This window comes from Mauremys reevesii, linkage group 5 (assembly GCF_016161935.1).
Source record: "Mauremys reevesii isolate NIE-2019 linkage group 5, ASM1616193v1, whole genome shotgun sequence".
Taxonomy (NCBI): Eukaryota; Metazoa; Chordata; order Testudines; family Geoemydidae; genus Mauremys; species Mauremys reevesii.
Genome location: NC_052627.1, coordinates 13,185,619 through 13,202,163, shown reverse-complemented (window position 1 = coordinate 13,202,163; position 16,545 = coordinate 13,185,619). Strand labels below are relative to the sequence as shown.

At 41.0% G+C, this 16,545-nt stretch overlaps 1 protein-coding gene across 2 annotated transcripts in view; it reads right to left on the bottom strand.

The window, feature by feature from the left end:
- The window catches only part of ADAMTS3 (ADAM metallopeptidase with thrombospondin type 1 motif 3), a 192,020-nt gene that overhangs the window by 12,718 nt on the left and 162,757 nt on the right, over positions 1-16,545 (bottom strand). For both annotated transcript variants that reach the window (XM_039540401.1, XM_039540402.1), the window contains exons 10-18: positions 14,962-15,094; positions 14,425-14,538; positions 13,172-13,317; positions 12,012-12,187; positions 10,639-10,772; positions 9,444-9,567; positions 3,593-3,673; positions 1,387-1,550; positions 542-707 (exon numbers count right to left, since the gene is read on the bottom strand). In XM_039540401.1, the coding sequence (XP_039396335.1) occupies positions 542-707; positions 1,387-1,550; positions 3,593-3,673; positions 9,444-9,567; positions 10,639-10,772; positions 12,012-12,187; positions 13,172-13,317; positions 14,425-14,538; positions 14,962-15,094 (1,238 nt within the window). The remainder of the gene's footprint in view (positions 1-541; positions 708-1,386; positions 1,551-3,592; positions 3,674-9,443; positions 9,568-10,638; positions 10,773-12,011; positions 12,188-13,171; positions 13,318-14,424; positions 14,539-14,961; positions 15,095-16,545) is intronic.

Below are 16,545 nucleotides of genomic sequence, written 5' to 3'. Positions count from 1 at the left end.
ATCATGGTATTTTCATAGATTTTAAGGCCAGAAGGAACCATTACAATCATCAAATTTTGACCACCTGGATCACTCAAGCAATAGAATTTTACCCAAGGGAAACCGAGGCATAGAAAGGACTTACCTAAGTTCACACAGCAGGTTAGTGGCTGAGCTGGGAACAGCACCGAGGTTTCTTGAGTCTCAGTCTAGGGATCTATCCACTAGGGAACACTGTAGTAATTCAAGTGTGGCATTTATGATACTTCCCCTTCAAACTGTCAGGAGTACCACAAGTGCCACAGAAAGTTCATACTGCAGTGAAATAAACATCAAGATCTACGTTTCCAAAAGTGATTTTGGTGCCCAATTTAGACACTTTCACAGGATGGAGTGAAACGCTTTCCAAAAACCAGACATGTAAAGTGTTTCAACTTGGGCAACCCAAAATTGAGGCACCAAAAATTTCTAATCACTTTTGAAAACGTAGGCCTCGTCTTTTACTCTTTTTCTTCCTCCTAATTTAACAGTAAGCACTAGAAGCTGCTGCATCTCTGTTTACCTCCAGCACAAGGTTTGGAGCACTGGGACCAGCTCTTCAAAGCCCACTCAAAAGTATCTATTTCATCCTGAAGAACATTGTTACTGTTGATCGTGGGTACTGAATCCTCATGAATGATGTATTTGTAAGTCAGGCTAGATCTTGTGTCGTTCTCTTGAGGAATGACCTATAAAAGATCCAGTACAAATGGAGCACATATTTATTCTTTTCCATGTCAACAAACCAATATCTGGAAATGTAGGTGGTGCTTAGTAGTTGAAAAACTTATTGATCTTTACCTTCAAATTCAGTACAAAAATTAGTAAGCTCAACACAGAAAAATATGCCTCTAATGAGTCTAAACTGGGAGAGTTTACATAAGACCAACTACTTACCCTTCCTAGCTCTGGGTTGCTGAACTACATGGAGCTGGATAGACTGGCTATGCTGCGTGGTCACATTCCTACTCTGCTCGAGGGAGGGGCTGGTTGCAAACACGGTTCTGACTAATATGGGGCCTGATCCAATGGCCCTTGATGTCAGCGGGCACTGTACTAGGCGTATGGTTAGCTTGTTACTGTTGTATGAATAAATGGGTGCTTGCAATGTAGTAGTGTGGATACTGCACACTGCCTCTGAAAGTGAATGTCAGTAAAACTATTCTTAAAACTTGCTTCTCTTATTGCTAGTGTGGGCAGAGCTTCTGCCTATCAGCTCTCTCAAAAAAAAACTTTATACGCATGCGTGTTTTCCAATAGAGATTACATACTTATCCCACTATGATTTAACATTTAATAAAAATAAGTAGTTTGGCCACACAAAAACACGACAATAATAATAAAACCCAACCCCTTGACATAACCTACCAATACAACAACAGCATCATGCAAAGGCCCATCAGTATGAAGAGTTTCTATGTCATCTTCTATGTTGTATTCCCACTCCACACCAAGATCAATGAAGGATCGTGACTTGGCCTCCTCCCCTTTCCCGTTCAGAATATAGTGTCCAGTAGCCTGGTTCTTAATGGCTAAAAGGAATTGAAAACAGTGGCAATTGTGCTTCTTGTCATGTAATCTGCAGTCATTGGGGTTCGCATGAAATGAGACAAGTAGTATTCTATAAAGCCCTTTTCAAAAATCTCTTTTTGCTTACTATTTTAAATGTTGCGCGTTGCAGTGCGTCCTTGGGAATTGAGGAGATTTTGCTATTCCTAATCCAAAAATACTCAAGTCCTGTCTTTTCCATTCAACGCTCCTCAATCCATCTCTCTCTAGCACGCCTCCTCCTCCACCCGAAAGAGTGGAGGCTTTGCCAAAAACTCATCATAACTCCATGCTCAGGGAATGGATGCTCCTTCCAAGGATCTAAAGCAGATCACCTTTGGCAACTCCATCAGCTCAGGGACTGGAGGCTATACCCAAAGCCGCAATTGCTACATTAAACCCTTACTACCACCAAACTACAGTCTGAGGAGACAGAGATTGACAATGTATATGCTACCAATATCTGTATCTCCTAATGCACATGGATCAGATGAAGTTAGATAGATGTAGATACACATTTTATTTTACATAAACTTTAGCTTAATTCTAGACTCAAGCCAAACGTTTAAAATGGCCAATCCTGTTAGTTTTCATAGAACGTTTTGGAGGCAGCTTAAACAAGTATTTTGGGTATTGTCGGGCATGTTAGCATAACAGTAACACTGTACGTGTTTGGAGTGTCACAGTTGTGAACTCCTTGGGTTTTGCAGCACAGTGATTAATATTGACTTTCCCTTTCTAGTACTTTTTGAAAGGTTGTTTTGTATACTTATATTCTACCCACACATGCTGACTTTACAAGCACTCTCCATCTGACTCTGGGGTTCAAGGATTAGAAAAAAGGTGCAACAATCAACCACCATTACAAGGTAAGGGAGAACACCTGATAACAAACAGCTAAGATGTTCATGCTCTTTGGGAGATGTTACTAGTTGCCTAGAGTGAGACATGAAAGAAACAACCATGATGTGGATGTTATTGTTATCCTGGAAGTGTATCGTTTACAAATCATTAGTTGTTTAGAGTTTAAAAAATAATCAGAGAGAAAAAGACAAATCATTTTTCTAACCACACAACAAAACTATGACATAAAATTAGAGAAAAATCTTGTAAATTATCATGACTACAGTAAATAAAATGTAAAAGCCATGCATCATATTAGTTCTATGGAGCCTATTTACTATAAAGGCAGAGTAGCTCTGTATTGAAAAGATACATGGTCAGGTCACATCTGATCCAAAATTTAAGGTTTCTACATATAAGCTTTCACAAGCCCGAAAACCAACAGAAATGTTCCTGCTTTTGCTTTATTGCAATGCAATTTTTTTTTAAAACAAACTCTTCCCTGCAATGTTTGCAACCTGAACACTGCAGCACTGTGTTAGGACCCAATCCAGAAACCACTGAAGTCAATGGAAAATTGTCATTAACATAACTGGGCCTTTGGATCAGGTCCCTAGTGCATGAGAAAGGGGCAAGTGACTAGACAAAAATGACCTGAAACCAAAGTGAAATTGGTAGTCTCATTCATTGTCTGAGAGAAATGTAAACAAACAGCAAAAATATTTATGAGTTAAGATTTCTTAACTTCTTTCCATGTAATGACATAAGGTGTTGCTTACAACCCACTGTAGGTAAGAAATTTCTAAGTGTACTAAATTATATTAATATAGTAATATCCTATATACTTTTTAGCCTGACAGTGTCCCTTTAAATTGACTAATAATCAACTTTCAGTGTGAGCAATAGCTCCCTGAAGTGCTGATCAGGATCAGTCTGAGTTTCTAGAAAATTCAGATGAGAAACAAACATAATTACTAAGTTTGTACAGTAGGATTCAGCCTTGTGAATGCAATTGTCAATACACAAGGAAGCCAGCAAAGCCTTTAGCTTGTTATTGTTGTACAGTGCAAAAAACACAATTATTTTGATGGTTATCTCATTTCTCAGGTTCTCCAATGCATGCCCAATTGTTTGACATTAGCTTTCATGCACAAGGGCCAAACATGAGGCGAGAAACACTTACCAAGAATGTGAGGAGAAGCCTCGTCTTCTTGGATAAACACATGTCTAGCACCCGGGGGAATATCAAACATCTTAAGGTACCCTTTGGCATGTGTAGTAGCCATTGAAGAAAGCAAAGAAGAAAACAAAAAGTAATAGCGATGGTTAGTAGGGCACTATATTATCCAGCTTCGACTTGCAGAGGAGGGTATCCATTAACCTACAAGCAACTTCAGATAGGTTTGTAACAGATTCGATTAGGCTGTCTTGCACTTTTTTCTCTTTTAGGGGGAAAAAAAAGACTGTTACAAACCTTAGCCACTTACTTTGTTATGTTGTTTTAAGACCATAACAATTAACAAATTCAGGCAAAAATTTGTGTTTCCTATGTTTCTCAGAATTAAAGCAGGCCTTTCTGATTGCTTTTCTTTGTCATCTTTCAGCCTTACGACCTAATGGACCGCGAGGTGTTCAGATCTCGTGTATTTACTTAACTTTGTGAAACTTTAAAGGGGTTGTCTACCTGGCAGGGCAAAGTGCACCAAAGCGGTATGACTTGCAAATCAGTCTAAAATGTTGTGCTCAAACTACCCCAGGCAGAGCACGCTAGCACGCTCTAGTTCACATTAATATAGCCCTGTTTCAAACGGGACTGCATCTCAAGATGAGAACCGAAAATGTGTAAGTTAAAGCACGTTAATCCCAGTGTAGACACACTCATACAGAAGTAAAGTGGTCTTCGGTCAATTTTAAAAATCACACCTTAAGTTAAACTGGTGCAACTCCTTCCTTATTGGGATGCTACCTGCTACTTAGAGTTAAAAATTCTTTCCAAAATGATCATTGATGTTCTAAGCTATAATTTCCAATTAACCCTCACCCCAAGTGAGCTGTTTAGGACAGTGTTTCAGCAGGAAGAGTAATATTCTCAGCTTTCCACCAAGGGGGAAAGAAACAATAAAAGTTATGGACATTTTTCTCTACCCATGATCAAGAAGTTACGTTGCACCAGGGTTCAAATGAGAACATGTTTATAAGAACTGAATGTAAACAAATGTTATCATGTTTAAATGTCAGCCTGTCAATGTTTTAATACATAGCATTTTCATATTTCTTTGCTTACAATTTGACTGAGAGTTTGAACAACTTTAAATGGTACACTTGTCTTGATGTACGTACATTTAACAAAGAAAATCTTTAGTCTTAACATACAGCATATTCCTAAAATGTATCCATGTTTATAAAATATGCCATATAAGTAAATATCTCTTGCTCACTCTGATATGCTGAGTTTCCAAATAAAGTATATAAATTCCAGTCCTACTGCAGAATCATTGTAGACACATGGGGAAAGAGTTGAGTTCTTATTTGCACTGAGCAAATAAAGGCTTAAAAATTCAAGGTTTCAGAGTAGCAGCCGTGTTAGTCTGTATACGCAAAAAAAACAGGAGTACTTGTGGCACCTTAAAGACTAACAAATTTATTGTAGCATGAGCTTTCGAAATGCAGATTTCATTTTCCAGCAACTTGAATTCTCTTTGGCACCTCTTGCTTAAATGTTTCCCTGTTGGAAGAGTTTAATTAGTCTTTTAATGACTATATTGCCACAGTTACACATGGGGAAAGAGTTGAGTTCTTATTTGCACTGAGCAAATAAAGGCTTAAAAATTCAAGGTTTCAGAGTAGCAGCCGTGTTAGTCTGTATACGCAAAAAAAACAGGAGTACTTGTGGCACCTTAAAGACTAACAAATTTATTGTAGCATGAGCTTTCGTGAGCTAAAGCTCACTTCTTCGGATGCATAGAATGGAACACACAGACAGGGGATATTTATACATACAGAGAACATGAAAAGGTGGAAGTATGCATACCAACAGGCAGAGTCTAATCAATTGGAGATGAGCTATCGTTAGCAGGAGGAAAAAAAACTTTTTGAAGTGATAATTAAGATGTGTGAATACAGAAATGCAGATTTCATTTTCCAGCAACTTGAATTCTCTTTGGCACCTCTTGCTTAAATGTTTCCCTGTTGGAAGAGTTTAATTAGTCTTTTAATGACTATATTGCCACAGTTACTGTAAAGCAATAGATGTTATGCTAGCACTGAAACATCAGTTTGGAATTGAATAATTGGCTGCCTTTTCCAAACAGCCTCTTAACAACATTGATCACCCACAAGACATCTGAGTTTGACACCTGGAAGACTGTTTAGGCTTTCTCACCCAATCATACCCATGCCACAGAAAAATAAGTTTTTAAATGAAAAAACTGGGAACATTTTGATCATCTCTATTTCTGATTATTACGAACGTAACTGTCAGAAATCATGAACTACTGCTGATTCTAGAAATACAGAGGTTTACTTACATGGCTCCAACGTGCTGTCTTCCATCCCATTCCAATACATGTGTGTATTCACACATCTTAATTATCACTTTATTATTTATTAATTTTTCCTCCTGCTAACGATAGCTCATCTCCAATTGATTAGACTCTGCCTGTTGGTATGCATACTTCCACCTTTTCATGTTCTCTGTATGTATAAATATCCCCTGTCTGTGTGTTCCATTCTATGCATCCGAAGAAGTGAGCTTTAGCTCACGAAAGCTCATGCTACAATAAATTTGTTAGTCTTTAAGGTGCCACAAGTACTCCTGTTTTTTTAAAAATTCAAGTTTAACCATCGGGACTTTTGGACCAAAGTTCCACCTATGCTCTTGGATCATGTATCTGGAGCATACCACAGATACTTGGAAAACTGGTGAAGAAAATGAAGAGCTATGAATATATATAAATTTACACTATAGGCTGATGGATGACTGGTTTTTACTAATCTGCACAAGCAGCATATACCAATCCTTTTACTTATCAGTGATCAAGCATATGAAACATAAAGCTTTGCCTGTTCTTGCAATATGTGTAAGTGACTAGCTGGAAATGAGAACTGTAGCCAGAGTATTGCAGTTGTCATGGATGCCCATCTTTCTTCAACCAGGCGAAACTTACCCAAAATATTTCTAGACTCCCTTGTTTCAGAGAGGGAAATATTGCGAGCTCCTTTGGGCAAAGTGAATGCTCCTCTTGTCTTCCCTTAAATAGAATGTCTTTAATTAGTGTTCTGGGAACTTAGTCTTGCGGTTTCATTGACTATAATGTCAGCCAGGTGCATTTTACAAATGCAGAATATAAATTACATGGTTACAGTATGTGCTGAAGTTCAAAATGCATTTAAAATATTGTTAGAAATATCCAGCAAATTTTAATAGTCAATGAAAGTGAGCCTAAGTTTGAATGAAACAATCAGGTAGGTGATTTTAAGTTGGATACTTGCAGATTTCATTTTCCAGCAACTTGAATTCTCTTTGGCACCTCTTGCTTAAATGTTTCCCTGTTGGAAGAGTTTAATTAGTCTTTTAATGACTATATTGCCACAGTTACTGTAAAGCAATAGATGTTATGCTAGCACTGAAACATCAGTTTGGAGTTGAATAATTGGCTGCCTTTTCCAAACAGCCTCTTAACAACATTGATCACCCACAAGACATCTGAGTTTGACACCTGGAAGACTGTTTAGGCTTTCTCACCCAATCATACCCATGCCACAGAAAAATAAGTTTTTAAATGAAAAAACTGGGAACATTTTGATCATCTCTATTTCTGATTATTACGAACGTAACTGTCAGAAATCATGAACTACTGCTGATTCTAGAAATACAGAGGTTTACTTACATGGCTCCAACGTGCTGTCTTCCATCCCATTCCAATACATGTGTGTATTCAGATACTGTATTCCCTATGTCAATACCTTACACAGACATTAATTTCCCACATAATCTATCTTGGCTTGATTCATCCCAGCCAACAAAAAAGAGGTGGAGAAAACAATCTTATTTTTAAATAGCCTGTGTTTTGTAAGGTGCTTTATAAACTCATCATTTGTTTAAAAAAATAGTGTCTTGTCTCTCCATTGGTCTGGAGAACAGATAGCAATGAGAATATTCCAAATAGATGGTGATAATTTATAAATATTCTGCAGTGGAATCCTTGTCCCATGTTACTGCCATGTACACTACGTTATTTTCATCTAATTTTAATTGGGCTGTCTAGCTATTGACCAAATTCTGCAATCACTGACGCTGGTGCAAATCTGAGACAGTTTCACCGGCATCACTTAACATTTACAGCTATGAAAGTTCAGACCCAGGTACATTACTCCTACCCTTCCTTCAGTTTCCTCCCTGCTCCTTCCCAAACCCCTCTGTGCTGCCGAACAGCCAACCCTTGCACAGCGGTGCTCCATGGCATGCTTAGGATACAGATCCCCAAGATGCTTCCCTCTACTCTCTCTGACCAGGAGGGGATGGGCAGGGCTTACCACTTACTTCATTTTACTAAAACATAAACAGTTTGAAAAGCCTTAAAACGGCAAACAACGTGTTGCATAATATACAGGAATAAAACTAATATTCCCTTCATTTCCTCATTACTCATACAACTTTTCCTTTTTTAATCTTTAATTTGGTAACTTTATGGTTGGAGCTTACAATTTCACTCCCATTTTTAACACCTGGTTACAAAAAGAACGGAACCACTTGGAACTGACTTGATGCATCTATGCACAGCTGGACATTTGGTAATACTGACTCATTTGTGCAGCAGTCATTACTATTTGCTCTCTTTATGCTATGAAACATCCCAGTAAAGTGGCGGTCTCATTTAAATGCACGGAGACACTTCTGTACTTAGATAAGTACAGCTCCCACTGGCTTTTGTACCAGGCATGAGTATTGGAGGACTGAATGTGTCTCTCAACCTTGACATCTTTTTTGTTCAGCTAATTGATCATTACCATACACACACTGCACTTCGTCTCAATCCGCTGCCTTTAAACATACCCCCATATTTACAAAAAAGATGAAGGTGTCACTGAAAACTACTTGCACGTTCCATTCAGAATTACTTCACTTCCCACACAAAAATGGGTATGGGAATTTTGGTTGTGTTCATTTTTTAACCCCTTGGCCAAGGCATTGTAATTTGGGAGTTTACTACACAGTCAGCTTGACACCAAACACACACGTATTGACAGACCTCTAGATTTGTACACATGCCATTAGAGAAGCTTGTGAAAAAATATAAGCCCGTCCAGTTTTTTTAAATGGGTTTCTTTAGAAAGGTGAGAGGGAAATGTGGATAATACAGAGTGTTCTGGGGGAAACAAGTGCAAAAGTCACATTGAATAAAATAAATATTAATCATTAAATGGTGTTTTTCATCCCTGAATAAATGTTCAGACTTAACATGTTAAACCACGTGTCACATTAAGGTCCCAATCCTCTACTACTGAAATCATTTGGGCCTGATTCTCATATACACTAAGACCACTAAGAGGGTAAAGAGGTGCTAAAGCAGGGATGATTATACCTATACCCCCCTTTATGCTGCCAGAGCAGCGTAAAGGGGTGTTAGTGTAACTGAAAAGCAGGCCCAACTGGTGGCAATGATGCAGGATCTGGCCCTAAATCTGCTAATCAGGGACTTGATCTTTTTTCCATGTTTCACTATTAGGCTTACAGGTTATTTTTGTTTAGCAAAGATCATATTTTTACCACTAAATATGCTCTACACAGGGATATTAGATTAGATATTCTAGTTTAGCCAACTTGTCTTAAGAGGGCCTTCAAAACCCACAAATAAGTAATATTTAGTGTTTTTAAAATGTATGTATTTTGCTGTCAAAGAACTTACTATTTTTGTATACAGTCTTGCAACTTTGTTTAAGCGGGCAAGGATACATTTTTCTAACCAGTCTATATTAATAAACACTAACCACAAGATGGAATATATCTTGGTGCATTAAAGTGCTCAGCTTACCGGGCTTTTTGGGAGTTCGGGCAAAGGTCCCTTTGACCGTTCGGCAATGAGAGTTATCTCCACCGCAGACCCCACATTTATCTTCAACTTTGTTGGAACCAATTTCCTTGTCACAGCCCACTTTCTGCAGAGAGGAGAGTAAGAGGAGCATTGTTTTTTTTCCCCATTATAAATATCATGGTGGAAAGGAAAGCTCACCCAACAACTGATGTAATTAAATATAAAAATACTTGAAAGACTGTGACAGCTATGAACTGATTCCTGTATTAAACCCATTACTAAGATTACACATAGCCCTGTTCTACACTGGGGGGGGGAGGGGGAAATCGATCTAAGATACGCAACTTCAGCTATGAGAATAGCGTAGCTGAAGTTGACGTATCTTAGATCGACTTACCTCCCGTCCTCACAACGCTCCCCTGTCGACTCCACTTCCGCCTCTTGGCAGTGGTGGAGTTCCGGAGTCGACAGCAGAGTGATCAGGGATCGATTTATCGCGTTTACACTAGACGCGATAGATCGATCACTAACCGCCGATCTGGCGGGTAGTGAAGACCTGCCCTTAGGGATTGTAAAAAAAGGAACAGGCAACAGAGAAATTCAGAATTGATTTTCACTTAGACTCATAGAAAGAGAGCTGGAAGGAACCTCAAGAGGTCATCAAAACCAGCCCCTACACCATGGTGGCACCAAGTAAACCTTGATAGGTGTTTGTCCAACATGCTCTTAAAAACCTTCAATGACGGGATTCCACAACCTCCCTTGGAAGCATTTCCAGAGCTTAACTGCCCTGAGAGTTAGAAAGTTTTTCCTAATAGCTAACCTAAATCTCCCTTGCTGCCGATTAAACTCATTACTTCTTGTCCTACCTTCAGTGGACATGGTAATTAATTGGTCCCCGTCCTTTTCATAAGAGTCTTTAACATATTTGAAGAGGACAGTGATCAATTAAGCTGTTATTACACAGAAAAATGTATCAAAAAAACAGTAGAAGCAACTGGCGTAAAAAGAATTATTTAGACAATCACAGTATTTGTAAGAAATAAACCTGTCATACAACTATGATTTTAATTAAAATTGGGGGACCCGTATCATATGCTGTTTGTTGAATACTACAGGTTTTGGCCAGCTCTAATTATGATTATCTAACAACGCTGTACAATCAGCAAAACAGCCAGAAGTAAATGTCACTCACCACGCACTCTCCACGCACACAAATGCTGTATGGATCTTTATAAGAACAGCGAGTCCCGTCATGTGCCAGTTGTTTCATATAAGCAATGTCTCCAATTTCTTTGGACTGGCAGTATAAGTGGCATCTTTTGTTGGCTGAATAACAGGGAAATAGTGTTAACTGTGTGTTTTCAACAACCCAGACATGCTTTAGAAAACAACCAAACCCCACAAAGTTTTAAATCAGTAACAGGAATGCTGTATGGTATAAATAAAAAAGGAGCCTTAGACAGCTGTGAAACCTTGTGCCTGAATTCAGATGCTTGGTGCTCAACTCTCCACTTGAGGAAAACTGATTGTTATTATTAGCTTTCATATGTGTAATGTTCTTAGTCCTGTGAGAGGCTATGCACCCTCAATTCTCATGGAAATCAACTCCCTTTGAAAGGATTGCACAGAACTGGGCCTGAAACGATTCCAAAAGCAGCTATCCACTCTGATCCCAACTGAAAGCCAGGGTCAGAAGAAGATATTGCCGAGTGGCAAAATAATCAAGGCCAGGATTTTCAAAAGAGCACCTAACTCCCTTAAGTTCCTTTGAAACCCCCGAGCCCAAACCACATTTCTATATCATGCCATCCGATTTCATATTAAAAATACTATAAAACCATATTCTGTGAGATAAAACAGATAGAACAAAATGACAGCAATTCTGACAGCAACCCAGAGAGTTCCGTGGTACCTTTTGCTGGTCTGACAATCCAATTTTTATATTTGCATCTGCCTTCGTTCACTATAGTTAACCAAATGGGTAAAGATTAACTGGTGTTAATAACAGACGAGGTCTGCTAGGCTCCACTTGAGGGAGTATAGAAAAAGTGGGAAAAAGATGTTAAAGCAATGCCATTAGGACAGCACAACTGTTAATTTTAGCTGCAGTGGACGAGAGCAGCAGCAATGATTAGACAACCTGTCAGTGTCCTGTAGATGTGAGGGAGGGAAGCACATCAGTGCTAGAAGAGCCCTCCAGCATCTGAGCAGAGCCTTGTCACACCCTAACCCTAACAGGGCTTGTGCTGAGCACAATCAATTCCCACTGGCTCACACAGCAGGAGCTCAGAGCTTTCAGCTCTGGGCAGAATCAAATCCATACCAAGGGGAAAGGTGGGGGTAGGCTGCAGGGGTTACAGCAGTGCTGCTGTGGTTGCTCCTATCATCACTTCATTCTGGACCATCATTTTTCCTCTTTTTATTCTCACCTCCTTGCATTTTAACACTTCTTATTTCTGGAAGTGGCAGCGTCCTACCACCACCTTCAACTCCCGATGTGCTGTCCAGCAGAACGAGATCCCTGCAGGCGATGGGGTTTAAACACAAAAGTGTAACTGCACTTACCATCAGGGTGCTCATACGGCAGCCAGTGGTGTTTGCTCTTCTGATATTCGAAATGGGAATTACGCTGCTGACACTGCTGTGCTCGGAAGTCCTCAAAGTGCTTTGGACATTCGTCTGTACTGCAAAGCTGATACTCAAAATTGACACTGGCGCAATCTTGACCACCATTGACTGGCCTAAGGGGGAAAAACGTTTAAAGAGCTTTTAAAAGCCTGGAACATCAGGAGTGGAGCTTTTCTGATGGAATGCACTAGTGAAAAACAGCTACAGCAAGAGCAGAGGCGCTTCCCACAACAAAGGGTTAATCTTACTTTTCAGGGCCAAACTGTCAAAGGCAGGTGGAATGGGTGAGCTTGTAAAAACACTGGGAGAACAAATACACTGCAAAGCTCTGCATTTGCACTTGAAAGCAACGTGTGTGTGCTGGTCAGGTAACTAGACATACACACAGCCCACGTGTGCCCCCAAGCGGGAACTTTTTCAGATGCAATGGTGTGTGTGTGCACCGGTAATGGTTGATTTATAATCAGATAATGTCACTGAAACACAGAGAAAATTCTTGCATTAGGTGTCGTGTAATAGGTCTTGCAGGCTGTAGATGCCACACTCCACCTTCTCTCCACTCTTTTACGTTTCCTAATATCATGTAGATGTTTTCGGCAGAGATTTGTTTCTGGAACTTCTAGAGTCCTCCCAAGATGATCCCAGCCCCCCGCAGAGAGTCCGGCTTCCAGGGGATTAGAGTCAATGGAATAAAAAGTCCACTTCTTTGGATGGGGAATGGTGTAGCTTTATAGCCCCTCTGTGGTGCCCGTACAAATCACTGGAATAGCAGAAGCGCCCCTTCTGTACAAAGCTCCAGGTAATCTCAGAGCCAGTAGCCACAACCCTGTCACTCCCTATGCTCTCCCCACAACGTTCAACCCACTGTCGTGTGTGCAGAACCGGCATGGAGCCCAGCTCCCCCGAGTTCAGGTGTGTGGCGTCCCTGTGTGCCCAATCTGCAGGTGTCCACCACCCCATGTGGTGCACTTCTGCTGCACTGCAGAACGGTGGCAGCCCCTTTGCCCAGGTGTGAATGTCATTCATGCTGCGTCCTACTCCTATAAAAACTCCAGACCAATGGGAAATGCCAGTTCATTAGAGACTTCCAGGCTTACATTGGATTGTTGCACTGGCGTGTTCTGAAGCGAACGCCAGTACCACAGGTCCGTGAGCAGGAGCCAAACTTTGTCCAGGATCCCCAGTTGCCGTCCTGTTTCAGCTGGTTAGCATTCTTCCACATACAGTGACCTTTATAGCACCACTGAGGAGAACCGGGCGAGAAATAAAAAGGTGGAATTACAGTAACATGACGAACAATGCTCAGGGCTAGATTTTACTGTAACAATCGCCCATAGCAAAGGGCGGCTTGTAGATGCACTGCCCTAGGCACAGACTAGGCCTCAGACTCACAATTCTCTGGTGGAGGAACAGGGTTGAGGAGGAGGGGAGTAGCAGACCTGTGGAGGCTGCTCACCCTTTGTGCTGTGACGCACAATGCAGGTAGGCAGTGCAGGGCCGTGTGCGTGCACTGTACGCCTGCTTCCTCCAGCACCTAAAGCTGGAGACAATCCAGCCCTTAATTAACCTGATCGGACTCTGTTTGTTTCTTTTTGGCTCAATCCCAGCCTGCCTCCATTCAGCACCAGCATTTTAATTTTTGTGTGTGCAAGATACAGTGCCAAAGAGCAGCGCAGGACCTTTTGCTCATACCGTACTGTTTCTAATGTCCATTTACACTCAGATAGAGGGTTAGTCATCCGACAGTGCACGTTTTGCTGTTGGCTATGGCATATTTGGATGGCATAAGCAGCTTCTCTGTATCTCAAAGTACACAGAATTTGCTAAACAAACATTTATATGCATGTTAGCTGCTAATTAAAAATGAGAGTTAAAAGCACGGACCCACCACTGGAGATATTAAAAGAAAAACAGTTAATACAGGCACATTAGTAGTCCGATAGCCACAGGATGTCTGGACCGCAAGCACCAAGCGTTTAAGAGTAACTACTTCAATCTTAGAGTAAGGGCAAAGTCTGCTACAGTGGTTTCCCACTGCTACTTTCTGGCAGTTTTCAGATGAAACGATGCCAAAAATGTAACGCAAAGCCCACAAGATGGCACTGATGCAAGGTTAGCACTAAGGCTGGGCTTCCATCTTCTGGCTTCCAATACCATTTCATAAAGTACACCACACTCTGGCTTGCGCCTAAGATGAGCCCTGAACCGTGCACATTGTATAGTTCCTCCTCCTTCATGACCTTGGCCTCATTCTTCCCACTGAAGTCAAGAACTTCTGGGATTAAGCCCCCAAACGAGATCTATCCTGACATTTTAAAATAAAAAGATACTGAAAACATAATATACTCACTTTCCCTGGGGCACATTCTGTGCCATCGAGTGGAGGCCCTTTCTTAGTTTTACAGAAGTATGGATTATCTGGATGGCTACACCACAGCTGCTTACATGGGTCAAAGGTTCGAAACTGAAATGCATTAACAAGACCAAGACATTTATAAAAAGAAATTAACAATCATGTTATTGATACTGTTCATAGCAGCAATCAAGGCATTAACCATCATCACATTTCACTAAACTATTTCACTGGTTAAAACTAAGTTGACTATAATACTACCACTATTTAAACACACCACACTGATGTTCCTCCATGAGAATAACTATCAGTTTTGGTAAACTATGCATTATAGGCTCCTACATTTTCATGAAACCCTGGAGTGGTCCTAAATGAGTCTGGATACACATTTTACTGGCACTTCACACCTTTACGCTGTTTCAATACACTCTGCCTCTTGCATCCCACAAACAAAAAAAATTGTGGCTACTGAAAAGGGTTGAAAGCAACTAGATAAAATGATTTAAATCTTTAGCACATCCACTGTGGACATACCGCTGTGCACATTTTGTAACCAACACCAAAATCAAAGCGACATTGTTCATCCATGGAATAATTGATTCCTGGCAGTTCAGGAAGTTTGGGCCAATCGTGTTCAAAGGGGTCATCAAGGAGACAGTCATAGGAGCTGTGGGAAGAGAAACACAGAAAGCTCATGACAATACTCAGTGATATTTTCCGACCAACGTAGTTATTTCTGCTTGTTCTCATCCATTAGAATGTGTGTTCACCACAAAACAGGACTCGAACTGAGCAGAGGATAATAATATTGTGATGGTTCTCGGGGTACCCAGGACTGGGAGTCTCCTTGTTACCCGTTTTCAGCATGAGGGAGTCTTGCTTGGGCTTGGCTGGGAGTTAGCTCCCTAACACTACCAGCCTTTCAAGCACTCTCCTCTGGGCTATGTCTTTGCCTTGCAGGTTAACAAGAGGTGCATCCCAGTCCTCAAGTCCCTTTGAAACATTCCCCGGTGATATCCAGCCCCTGACACGCCTACTCACAGAAATCCCAAATCCTTTGCCCTGAAGGGAGCAGTGTATCCCAGTTTACCATACACAACTGCTGCTGTAAAGCCACACAGCACTTGTGAGCACTTAAAATAAAACAAAAGTAGGTTTATTTAAGAAAGACTAAAGGTTTAATTAGAAATCAGAGAAAGTGGTGGAAACAAATGGTTACAACAGAAAACAAAACCATAAAATGCAAACCTGGTCTACACGAATAAATACCTTACTTACCTCCTAAAGAAGGTTTTCCTCCCAGAAATGGTCGGTTCCCCAAGAACCAGGATTCAAACTTTCATGAAAACATCCCTGCTCCAGAATGGGTTTCCTCAGTGAATGGATACAGCGAGCTTTGCCCTCCTCTGTATTATACTAAAAGCAGCCTTTAGTTTCTATTCACTGACAGGGCCAACCCCAGTCTTGTTGTAAAGTTCCTTTTTTTAATCTCCAAGTGGTTCTGATTGTTTGAAGTGGCCTCCAATGGTTTCTCAGGGCTTGGCTACACTTGAGAGTTGCAGCGCTGGTGGAGGCTTTCCAGTGCTGCAACTTAGTAACTGTCCACACCTGCAAGGCACATCCAGCGCTGCAACTCCCTGGCTGCAGCGCTGGCTGTACACCTGGTCTGCTTGGGGTGTAACGAGTGCAGCGCTGGTGATGCAGCGCTGCTCGTCGGGTGTGGCCACACACCAGCGCTGTTATTGGCCTCCAGGGTATTAGGAGATATCCCAGAATGTTTTTAACTAATTACTCTCTTTGTTTTGTTATGCAGTCTCTCTTTGTTTTGTTGTGAACACGGGGCTCCGGGAGCTGCTTATCTAAAAAACAAACACAGCTCCTGTTTGCTGTGATCAATCTGTAACTCAGTGAACAATCAAATGAGATAAACCCTGTGAATGAGGCAGGCAGGGGGATGAGTGAGTGTTTGCTTGATGAGAGAAACAGTGGGGGCGGGGCAGAGAAAGGGAGTCCGTTGGAGCAGCTGCTTATCTGGTCTGCAGGCTGTTTGCAGTTAAGCGTAAGGGGTCGGGAAAATTTTCTGATTTTGCAAGGCAGGGAGCTGATACACAGTGTCGG